The sequence below is a fragment of the Poecilia reticulata genome, linkage group LG21 (assembly GCF_000633615.1).
Source record: "Poecilia reticulata strain Guanapo linkage group LG21, Guppy_female_1.0+MT, whole genome shotgun sequence".
In the NCBI taxonomy this organism is placed as follows: Eukaryota; Metazoa; Chordata; class Actinopteri; order Cyprinodontiformes; family Poeciliidae; genus Poecilia; species Poecilia reticulata.
The window spans coordinates 20,770,510-20,782,680 of NC_024351.1; the positions used below are offsets into that span (position 1 = coordinate 20,770,510).

Genomic DNA, 12,171 nt, shown 5'->3' on the forward strand with positions numbered 1-12,171 from the left:
CACATTAAGCCCACTCCACAGGAAGTGAGCAGTCAGGATGCTCACTTAATAAAACCGGATTCTTTTTCGTGTTTATTGCATTAGTAATATCTCTATAAAGGTGACATCAGAGTTGAATTATTCATTTATTTCTGTTATTGATTCCATGCACGTCAGTTGCTGAAAACATGTTTCTGTGCTACTGCCCAGGCTGCAGAGGAGGGAGGTTTCTGTGTTACCAGGTTGTTGTCGTCCTGGAAGGCGTAGTGCAGGGTGGTGATCCACTGGCTGTCTCCATTCACCAAAACGTCCCGCTCCTCTCGAAAGCACGCCGTCTGCACAAAGATTCAACGACGATTTAAAATCTTTTATATTCCTGCAGACATTGGCAGTGTGTGTGTGTGTGTGTGTGTGTGTGTGTGTGTGTGTGTGTGTGTGTGTGAATCCTGTGTTGGTAACTTCCTGTAAACCGGAGGAATAAATCATGGCAAAACAATGTTTTTTCCATGCTACAGTAAAACGGTGATGAAGTTTTGGTAGCTGACCTACTGATATCACAAATTTATCTCGAATGATCTCAGAGACGAAAAACCCAGAGGAGGATCAATTGAAGGATTTTTTTTTCTTTTCAAAAAAGGTCTTCATATTTGTATTGTGGTCGACACAAACAAGCAGAATGAAGAAATAACCATCAAAAGAAATAGAAAAACACTTAAAGTTCATCGCCATWTGTTCTAGATCTATATCACCTTCCTAAAATAATGGCTTGTTATTTTTTGTCAAAAGACGATTTAGGTAGAAAATATTAAAAAAAATTTAGCAACAACAAAAAAAAATTACTTAGGCTATTAAATTAGGAAGGTAGTGATGTGTAAATCTAATATCTATAGAGAAGGACTGAAGCTTTTTGGCTCTGAATCGTCTCTTAATAATTTTGGTTAAAGTGAAAAAGAACCCACTAATATTCTAACTATAGATATGATAATAAATGAAGAGTTTTAGCCGTTTCCTCGTGCAACATTTATGTTGAACTTCCACAGAGAATTAAACCTAAAGTACGATATACATGCTTTGTTCTGGTTTTTTTTTAATTTATGTTGGGATAAATGTGTTTGTTTTTTCATTTTTGTGCATCATTTTCCACTTAAAAAACAAGATCCATCCTTTTGTTGCTCAATTTTATAATTTTTTTTTAATCCAAAATAATTGCTAAAAAATTTTTTTGAAAAGGTGGATCATAGAAATGTGTATGCTGTCTTTTAAAAGTGATGCGACAGTTGTGGTTCTAAATGAGTTTTATTTGCCTGAGGATAAAAACACCCCGTCTCTTTAGGTTGTAGCAGTTTCAGATTTATGCAGATCTCGTCTGTGGATCTGTCGTCACTTTTCCTATCTCTGGGCGTTTAAGCGTATTAGCACGTACGTCTAAACACCGTGGAACTGTTTTTTTTGGGGRGKTTTTTTTTGCTTTGCAACGTGTGAGTCGCTAGATCAGAGACCCAGCAGGCCGACAGAAATGTGAGGATGGTGTCAGGAAGGAGATGATGAGAAAAACACGCATGGGCAGATCAGGCTGCGACACGTTCTGCAATCCATCAACAAATGTTTGATTCAAATGAAACTCCACAGAGGATGTGGGTTTTCCTGACAGGAGGCCCTTTCTTTCTTTTTCTTTTTTTAAAACCTTCATCATTATTTTCCTTGAAGCATTTCCATGATTACTGCAGCAGACTGCTTCAGATAACCAGAACTAATAAAGTTGGTACTAACCTCTGCTCGCTTGAGCATTTCCCACTTGTTGAGAATCTTCATAGCAAAGACCTTATCCGTGTTTCTCACTTTTACCACCGCAACCTGCAAAAAGAAGGAGAAGGAGAAATTTATTTTTAGTTGACTTTGTAAGAAAAATATTGGTAACACTTTATTTGAAGAGGGGTGAATAAGACTGTCATGACACTGTCATAAATATGACATAACATCTGTCATGAACATGAATAAGCCTTCATGAATATTTATGACTGTTGTCATAAAGCGTCATTCAATAAATTATGACACTTTTAATACAAAGTTGGAATTATTCAAAATGTCTTTATGACAACTTGACATTAACCAATAAATCATTACTGTTTAAACTTTACCTTTAATAAAGTTATTTTTAAAGTGCAATCAGTAATACTTTTATAACAAATTTATATCAGTAATGATTTCTTGGTTAATGTCAAGTTGTCATAACAAAGACATTTTCAATAATGTCAACTTTGTATTAAAAGTGTCATAATTCACCGAATGACGCTTTATGACAACAGTCATAAATATTCATGAAGGCTTATTCATGTTCATGACAGATGTTATGTCATGTTTATGACAGTGTCATGTCAGTCTTATTCACCCCCTTCAAATAAAGTGTTACCCAAAATATCAAACTGCATAAGCATTATCTGTATGTATTGCATCTTATCCTGGGAGGAAAMGGGAGTTGAAGCTGAACAACAACTGCAACAGTTTAAAGAAACAAACGCTCTCCTCTTAAAGGGCATTAGTGTGTGAACTTAGCAAAAAAAAAAAAAAAAAGGAGTCCTGCAGAGAATTATTTTAATAAGAGATAAGTTCTGCATTAATCATGTGGGGAAAGAAAGTAGAGAAATTTGAGATAAGGATTCAATAAATAAATACATTAAACTTTGGGTTTAAAGCCAGAAATGTAAAAAGGAAACCCTGGGGAAAACTGCAGACAAGGAAGAAGTTTTAACTTTCTTTAGAAGTAAATGATGAAGTTAGGAGGAAATCAACAAAATGTCAGTAGAGTATAAGTTCTAGATCAATTCATGAAAAAATTACAGAGTGAARCATTAAGCTCAACTTCAGATTATAATGAATAGTTTTATTTTAATCTGCTGTCAGTTTAAAATCCTTTCAGATCTGTGACTTTCCTCTCTGCAGGGTCAATACTGGGACTCTCCACGGTTTCAGCTTCTGCTCCAGATCTTCCAGCTCCATTTAATCGCTTTTAATAGTTGCTTATCAAGTAATGACATGAAAAAAATACTTTAGAAATATCTATTTACAATATTTGCCACTTTATCAATCTGATTGTTTTGAAGAACTTTATAGACTTACTAAAATCCGAGATGATTTGTATGACTGTGATTTGCTGTGTTGCCTTTTGTCTGACCAAAAGTCTATAAGATATTATAAATATCTTATAGATATCTATAGATATCTAATATCTTATATGTTATAAAATAACAAAAAAAAATCTATTTACATACTTCAAACTTGAGACTGAAAGTGAAGTATATTATAAAAGGCAGAGTTTTTTTATTATTTAATGTGAAACTTTTTTTTATCCTTTTCTGCACTTTAAATTACTACTACTTAAAATACCTCAAACTTGAGATCAAAGTAAATATAATATAAAAGTTTATTTTTACTATTGCTTCAAGCTGAAATTGAGGCATTCATCTTTTTTAATACTTCAAACTTGAGACAAAGTAATGTCTGAATCACTGAATTTTAACTTTTTCTTCTTTTTTTGTTTAACAAAAAGGAACAAAACTATTTTATTTACTCGCATTTTCTCATATTTCTTTTTCTAGCTTAAGTAGCTTCTACAGAATGGTACAATTCTGTATTCAATGTCTAAATTAATTGTCACAATAATCAATTACTCGATTATTAAAATAATCATTTACACCTGGGAAGACCCAGAATGAGCTGCAGTGAAGGTCGCCCAGGTTACCTCTCTGATTATGTGTGAGTGCGCTGGCTCCCCAGTGCCAGAGAACTCTTTAAGAAAAGTTATTTCCTGCTTAAATAACGGCAAAAAAAAAAAAAAAGTTCTTGAACTGTTTCTCAGCCTCAGAAAAGCAGAAGGACAAGGTTTGCACAGAGGGACGCTTTATCTCCAGACACTGATGTATAGGTTACTGCACGGTTCACCGTCTGTTTGCCTCTGAGCCGCACAGTGATCAATGAAAAAGAAACATTTGCAYATTTCTGTACAACTTTCACAGTTTTAAGCCTTCCTTTAAAAGAATGGAAACAGTCCTCTGTCCGGCAGTTTGCTGCAGACTCAGGAATGACTGAGTCTGCAGCAAACCGCCTTTACTCTCTACACAAGCTGTTTATAGAAGGAAACACTGTGAAAGAGGTCAGGTAATAGGTGCATAATCAACTTGTTGTGCCTCTAGTTGACCAATCACGTTGCCATGTAAGCTAATTGATTCTATCATCAGGAATGTAACAGGAACAAAAAAAAAACTGTTTTATTCTTATCCACAGCTTCTGTAAAAAAAAAAACAAAAAAAAAAAAAAAAAAAAAAAACAAAAAAAACACAAGAACAGCCTTAAAGGAACAGCATCCAAATGTACTACTTTTTTCATTCATCTGGTTACGATGAATGTTTATGATGATCTTCGATATGCGCYGTTTTTCTGTAAACCAAATTAGAATTTTTATGGACCACACAGTTTTTGATCTTATAAACATCATTATTTATAGCTGTTATCTACTCAAATGACAGGTTAAAAGCAATAAATGTCTTTGTTGCTGAGCTTAAATGTCTATTTATTCAATAAATTAGCAGAAATTTTTTTTTTAAATGTTGTTGATTTTGTCAGTATATAGGTTTAGATTGAAATGCTATTAATTGTGATTGATAAAGTACAGACCATGCAATTAATCCTATTAAAWTTTTTTTAATTTGAATCAAGTCCCACCGTTATTAGTAATATTAGAAACCTTTACATACAGTAGCTTTCTGTGAAACATGACAGGAGGAGGCAATAAAACCATGCATCTTGAAATAATCTGAGGAAAGTTGAAGGATTTTTTAAAAATTAATGCCATCAAATTCTTCTGAACCTTGGATTTGGCCGCTGTATGTACACATACCATGGGAATTGTGTAATACAGGGGCATAAATTGATACTAAATGGAAGAAAACAAGTATATTGAACTTGGAGACTGAGTTCCTGACCCAGACTCTGTACATAAACATCATTTCATTCCCATCTTGTCCACTAAACCGGTGGTGATGGTCTTGAAAAGAACAGAGAACATCCTGAAGCTCCCCAACGTTTCCTTTTATAGCCACTATTTGTCACTGATGCCTAAAGATCACGCTGCCGTGACGACCCACCTCACCATCCCACATTAACAACTGCCAGCTTTCCCTGACTGCTAATTGCTAAACATAGCCTTGAAGGAAAAAAAAAAAAAAAAAAAAAACTTCCTCGGCTCCAGCTTTACAGTTTTGCCAAAAAAGGAGCTGCACAAGCAGCAGCGACAAACCGCTGTGAGCAGACAGCCAAATCACGAGTTCACACAAACTCAAGTTATTCCCATTGCTTTCAACGGTCACTGTTTATGTTTTTTTTTCTCCATTCTTTACAAAAAAGAGATTTACTAGAGTCTGAATCGCTGACATAAAGAAGGACTTGAAGAATTTTTTTGAAAATTTGAAACAGACAGAAGTAGGAAGAAGGGAAGCAAACAGAGCGGCACTATGAAATGGAGGGGTCTGCATCCTATTAAATTAACCAGGGGAATGCTGCTAATGCAATACAATGATAACATTCCTGCAGTGTTTGGATTTCCCCCCAGTGATCTCTCACTAGAGAGGAGGAATGAGGGAGGACAGAAGGAAAGGAGGGAGAGCAGTGATCTTGGCAGTGTCTCTGTGTTTTTGTTCTTTCCTCGACCCCTCTCTTTTTTTTCCCCCTTCACCTGCACTGCTCTGATCTTCATCTCTGTTCAAAACAAAAATCAGATCCAATTCTAGGCTGCAAATAAAAATGTCAAAGTGGTTGACTCGAAAGAACTCTATGTAGTTGAAAGAAGTACATTGCACAAACATTTTTTTTTTTCTTTTCTTGAACCTCTCAATATTGATAAAGCGATCTCACACTCAGTGGGTCGGGACAAACCGCTCCATTCATCGGTGCAGATCCACTACGTCACACACCTGGCACCGTCTCTCTTTCTGCTGCTGACAATCGGAGGATGACATCAAACTGTCCCGAGCGTACACTCTCCTCCTCTGACTTTAAAAATGTTTTTTTTCCTCACAGTTTGTCCTCATCTTTCCCTCCCTGCACTCAAACGCGGTTCTAAACTATGAGTGTGGTTCGTGTTGCCTAATGTGACTCCTGCAAAACATCTTTCACATGTCAAATTGCTGCTGGGCGGCAACAAGTTTTACATAACATATGGAAATATAGGTTCCTATTTGCTTTAGTAAAATGGAGAAACTCAAGCCACTCTTACATTGTTTCCTATACTGCCATGTACACTGGCATATTAAAAGCAGAGGGTTTAGCAGGTGTAATTATTAGAATATTGCAACTCTTTAGTTGCAGCATCACAAAAGTACATGTGTTGCATTACTTTAGTTTTTCCCTCCGTATCTAAGGAACGACTGACAATGTGAAACTCGTATCTCTTAGCTCCAGCAGTCTCCCCCGAGTGGTCGGAAAAAATKTTCCCAAATTAATCAGGGAGAAGGTCTAAGCTAAGCTAATTTTACTGAACCAGATTTATTTTCCAATAAGTTACAGTTACAATTCATCCACAAAGTAGAAATAATTAGYGGATGTGGGCAGGCTTCTGCTAATCTGCTAATGGCAGAGCAAATTTATCTATGAGTGCTTTAGCATTTTTGCTAGCTTTGAAAAYAGTTTTGTTATTAGTACTCAACAATTATAAACATAAAACCATGAGTGAAAGGTTTATCACATCACTTTGAAGTGTAACAAATTTGACCCTGTTGAGGCCAATAAAACATGGTGTGTCAATGACACATGACGGGTATCAACATGGTTGAATTAACGCTTTAGCATTAGCTTCCACTCAATACCATGCATGTTAGCATTAGCAGAACTGATGGTTATGATTATTGCTTTAACGTTAGTGTAACCAACCATTTAGCTGGCGGTGCCCAAAGCTGTTCATTAAAACTCTAGAAGTGAGTCAGACTTGGCAAAATATATGTCAAAGTTGGAAGGAAAAAAAACTTGAAAATTAATCACATCATCTCTAATCAGTGCATCTCTACTGAAAACACCTGCGAAACACAGTCACCTCCCTCCCACAGACACAAACCAGAAGTCTATGTGCAAGCTCCAAAATCTTGGGTAATATTTTGTACATGACGGTGATGGTGACAAGGAATTTGCTCTAATTTGTAAAGGAATGGATTACCTATTTTAAATACTGGCCACACAGCACATCTAATTAGAGAAATACTGGTTCCAAACAACTCTAGTAAAACACCTGACACCTTGAAAATGTCCCGTTTTAGCAGCTAAAGACTCCAATACTTGTCCTTTCAGCATTCCTCTTCTTTGACGACATTACCTGAAACTCAATGACACATACTCCCTCACCTCCCCAGAGGCATGGACATTTAAAATGGATTTTAAAATCCCTTAAATCACACTTCCTGCTTCCTAAGATTGTCTAATTTATAGTAAACTCAAAGATTAGGAGCAGAAAAAGGATTCTGGGAGCTCCGTTGGGGAAGCATGTAGAGTCATGCTCAGGTGGCAGACTAATGCAACACACTGCTGATGGAATGCAGCAGCAAGGAAATCACTGTCAAATGCAAAAACACTCCAGCCTTCTCCCATTTGAGCAGGTAGCAATAAAGGCTTAGGAGAATCTCTTCTAGACACCTGCTGACCTGGGAAATCGTCAATGCCTCAAATTAAAACCGACAACATTGCAAACATTTGCAGACTTTTCAAATGAAAAACAAACAAGTTTATTTCATTCAAGTCGTTCAAGTGGTGGTGATCGCCGGGTCTGAGATGAAGCATGAAGATTGTTTCGATTCCCCTAAATGTTTTTAAAATAGATTAATCAAGCACATAACATTTCCGCTTTAGTAATGAGCGGTGGTCTGTTTTCAAAATCGGGGCGGAAAAAATAACAAAATAGTCCGTTACCTCACCGAACGCTCCTCTTCCAATAACCTTCAGGATCTCAAAGTCTTCCTTGTGCAGACGCATCTGCTTCACTTTGGAAGTGAAAGGTTTGGCTGGAGACACAAAGAAAGAAGAGAATCAAATTAGTTGATTGTTTTCTTTAGAATGTAAAACAGAAGACCGTTCTTTATCTGGTGAGACGTACAAGAATTAGAAGACAGCTGCAAGAACAAAATAACAAAAACAGAAAAATATTAAATGCGTAGTTTTAATTTGTTCCCGTTGCATGGAGACAGCAAAATTTCCCATTATTTTAGTGGTAGCTGAGAGAATAATCGATTGCGTAAACAACTGTTTAGTTGAAGGCCTAGTCTAAAAACCTTAAATCTCTGAAATAAGCCCCAGAATATCATAACAAACTCAGCAGTTTCTCACTTAATCGCGAAATTATTTATTACAGCACAGGAATGTTCAATTAAATAATCAATGAGTAAACCTTTAGAAAAATCATCTCAAAACACTTTTATTTACAATTCATCCACAGAGGTGATGATGTGTTAACAAGCGATCAGTTGGTGTAAATTATATTTTTGACATTATTCTGCTATCAGTAAAATCTGCAGTCCCCTGCATTGTGCGTGAATAAAACRCGGGCAGCTTGTAATATTTAATAATTTCCACACTAGGCCCAAAATAACCGGTTCATGGAACAATATAAAGGACAACAYTCCCATATCTCGGGCTCCACGTCCTTCTAAATGGATTTTATCACAGAGTTGGTGACCACCTGGTCCTCTCTGCAGTAAATGACACCGGACGCAGAGAGGCTGGATGATAACGTTTGCTATTGTTTTGCCCTCAGTTATGGTTCCTGATGGAAAAAAAGGGATTAGGGAGGGATCTGCGAGGGCTGCCAACGTTCTCTTGCAAATGTTCGGCAGATTTGATCTATGTTGACAGAGTCAGCATTTCCCTCATTTGTGGAGAACTATTCAGGCCACTTCCTGGTTTACATGCTCCCAGCATGCCAAGGACAACCTGGATTGGCTGCAAGTTCGCAGGGTCAGCATCCTTGGTGAACTGATATCACTTTTTTTTAAGTTAATAATAACCCAACTACAAGGCGTAGTGCTCGTTAAGTTTGCCAAACGTCTTGTGGTTAGTAAACGACGACATCTCCATGGAAACATCCTCTTGTTGTTTCCAGCTACTGTGTCGCAGTAAGAGGCGTTTCACCAGTCAAGCTAACGCTCTGGCCCGTCTGTGATCCCACCGTGGTAAAAYATTGTCTGGCTGCCTCAACTTCACACAACCTCCAGTGCTGAACAAGAGGATGTTCTCCCACTGTGAAACGGGGAAATGCCTGCTGAAATAAAACAAACAGGTCACTCGTTGCTCAACAATGYATCTCTCCCAGTTTTTCCCTCAAAGCTACAGCCAAGTCCGATGACAACCGGGGGCCGCAGGGCAGAGGGATAGTTGCTTCTAGTGGAGAAAAGAAATGCCAGCAACAACGCTGCCTTAGCAAGTAAGAAACACCTGACCAACGTTGGAACACTGTGTGGCCAGATTCTAAAGAACAACCATGGGAGCACAAAAAGGTATGTGTAGGGTCTCTACGCATCTTTCTAGTCAAATATCTGTACTTTTCCAGTATTTCCAAACTTTCCTGACCCTTCTAACCTCATTTTAAACAATTACAACCTGAATCTACACAAAACACGAAGGAAAGAAGGAAGACTGGATGGATTAAAGGAGGGACGGATGGACARATGAAACTAACAAGAGAGATGACAGATGGACAAATGTGTTGAAGGAAGTAAGGATGGATGGACAGATAGACAAAAGCATAAATGGGTGGATGAACAGATGAAAGCATTAACCCTCCACCGGTCTACAAAGATTGGATCATTTGGGGTCCACAAGTTTTTTATTCTGTGTACAGTCCAGCAGGGTCACACTGTCCCCATGTGCGCTTTTACAAGGTTTTTTKTGTGTGTGTGTGTAGTTTCAGGAACTGACGGTCTGATGGGATTGCCATGCTAAGGAAAAAAAGAATGAAGGAAAGGATAGAGGGAGTGTAGATGCATTTATGGATAAGTGGATGGATGGATGAATGCATTCACGGACGAACTGACGGACTGATAGATATTGTCGTCTATAATGTAAGGAGCATAAAATCCCAGAATACCACCAGTGGTTTACAGTCCAATCAAATACGCTGATTGGACAAGTTTGCAATTTGATACTTTTCACAGAAACTGATTCTTCTGTAAACTACTATAACAGCAGCTTGATCTGCAACACACACTGGCACTGATTAAACTGTTGACTTCAAGGATGTATAAACTATGTTACCAAGTATGTTTTTACCAGATCTCGTCACCATAAATTACGACAATAAATAGTTGGACATTTTCAAGTAAGACCCCAGGCCCCATCCTTTTACTGGTTTGGCTCTACGATTCTCCCCAACTCTTGGCAAGAGAGTCTTGAATGCTCTCTGGGATACGGAACACTTTCCATCCGTCTTTTTCTTGGCGATCACCAACTTGTCATTTCTATTTAGAGGGCTGCCTCTGTCAAACAAACTGGGTACGCCCCCTCTGTACTTGCACAAAGACCCACTGGTACCATTCAGACCAACATCAAGATCACACAATACCAGACACTGTTGGTATATTGAATTCTATAGCCATCAAACATATTCATATGAATTTTATCTAAATTTAATCCAAAGTGCAAAATAGATAAATTATTATGAATGTCTTGATAAACTATTAACATCCTTTGAAAGTTTACACATTTTGTTACAATAAAACCAAAATATGTTTTGATTCTTGCATTATTAAGCCACTATTCTAGAACTTGTAAATGGCATTGAAATAACATCATCATTTATTGCAATAATTTCTGCGACAATTTATCATCGAGCAAAATTTGTGTCTCTCCAGCTCCTCCAGAGTTACTATGGGTCTCTGAGCCGCTTCTCTAAATGTTCTCCAAACACATTCTTTAGATGACTTCCGAAGGAAATTGGGTTTTATTTTGTTTAGGGGGAAATCAGAGAAAACTTTGTGTCCTGTTATTTCCCCTTTACAGCTATGTACTACTTTGTGTTGATCCGACACATAAAATCCCAATAAAAACTCCCATTAAAGTTTGTGGTTGTAACATGACAAAATGTGGAAAAGTTCATGGCGCATAAATGTTTTTTCAAGGCGGTGTAATTGTCAATTACACAAGATGAACTGAGATGTAGGCCATAGAGAGGGGAAAGGAGCGTGGGGCTCTGAGAGGGAGGAATTAGTGGCTGCACGCTGACTCAGGAGCTACACTTAAAGCAGCCACATGAGAAATGCCTTTCATCTCGGAGCCAGGAACCCACAGGCCCCTTTCCACAACAAACTTCATGTGCAAACATAGACGCACACAAATATGTGCATGCAAAGTGAAGGGTCGTGGTGCTTACACCTGACGACTAACTGCTGACTATATACTTCTCAAAGTTTGCTTTTAACCGCTGGCATATGTGGAAATACTGAGYCAATATATCAATCAATGCAGTCATCTCATATAATACAGTCTGAGGCAACAACAGTCCAGATTTACTTTAGGATCAGTATGTGAGCTTTGAAAGGACAAATGCCGCATCCCTTTCAACAGGAGACGAAATGAAAAGTACAACAGTTTGGTCATACTTCTTAGTTCATTAACAAAATATACACCTCACCTAAACACAGCAACCGTTGCCATGACACGGTGCAGCAGGAACCAATGGTAACACTCGGGAAGCCCGACTATCCCAACTTTAGCATGACTGGTATTCTTTGTTTTCCGGGTTTTGCAACGTACGGCCCAAGTGAGCYAAGACTGGAAAAAATGCTGGCATGTCATTCTGAAGGCATTGTGGGTGTTGGGGTGGGGGATAAGGCATTGATCTGCGCAGAAACTGGAAGGTTTACCACATGTCAGGTGCGACACAAGGGCAGGTGATCTCAGCAGTCGGTGTTCGGATGCAGTGGAACTGGAAAAACATGAGCGACTCCACCTGCTCCACACAGCCAGACTGGTTTGGCCCAGAAGTATTGGAGCGCGGCTTCTCAAACCCATCTCACTCCATTACCGGCAGTGGAGTCAAGAGACATTTAGTGTGAAATTGAGCAACAACGGGYGAGCGTGTTCACTCACCGGAACAGGCCCGGGCTTGGGTGTGTTCATGTGAAGTATGTGAACTCGTGTCTGTGCATTAGTCAAACAGCTATT

The 12,171-nt window shown here is 38.2% G+C and overlaps 1 protein-coding gene across 1 annotated transcript in view; it reads right to left on the minus strand.

The window, feature by feature from the left end:
* The window catches only part of cdc42bpab (CDC42 binding protein kinase alpha (DMPK-like) b), an 89,940-nt gene that overhangs the window by 53,459 nt on the left and 24,310 nt on the right, over positions 1 to 12,171 (minus strand). The window contains exons 3-5 of the mRNA XM_017302126.1: positions 7,927 to 8,018; positions 1,750 to 1,833; positions 219 to 314 (exon numbers count right to left, since the gene is read on the minus strand). Of these exons, the coding sequence (XP_017157615.1) occupies positions 219 to 314; positions 1,750 to 1,833; positions 7,927 to 8,018 (272 nt within the window). The remainder of the gene's footprint in view (positions 1 to 218; positions 315 to 1,749; positions 1,834 to 7,926; positions 8,019 to 12,171) is intronic.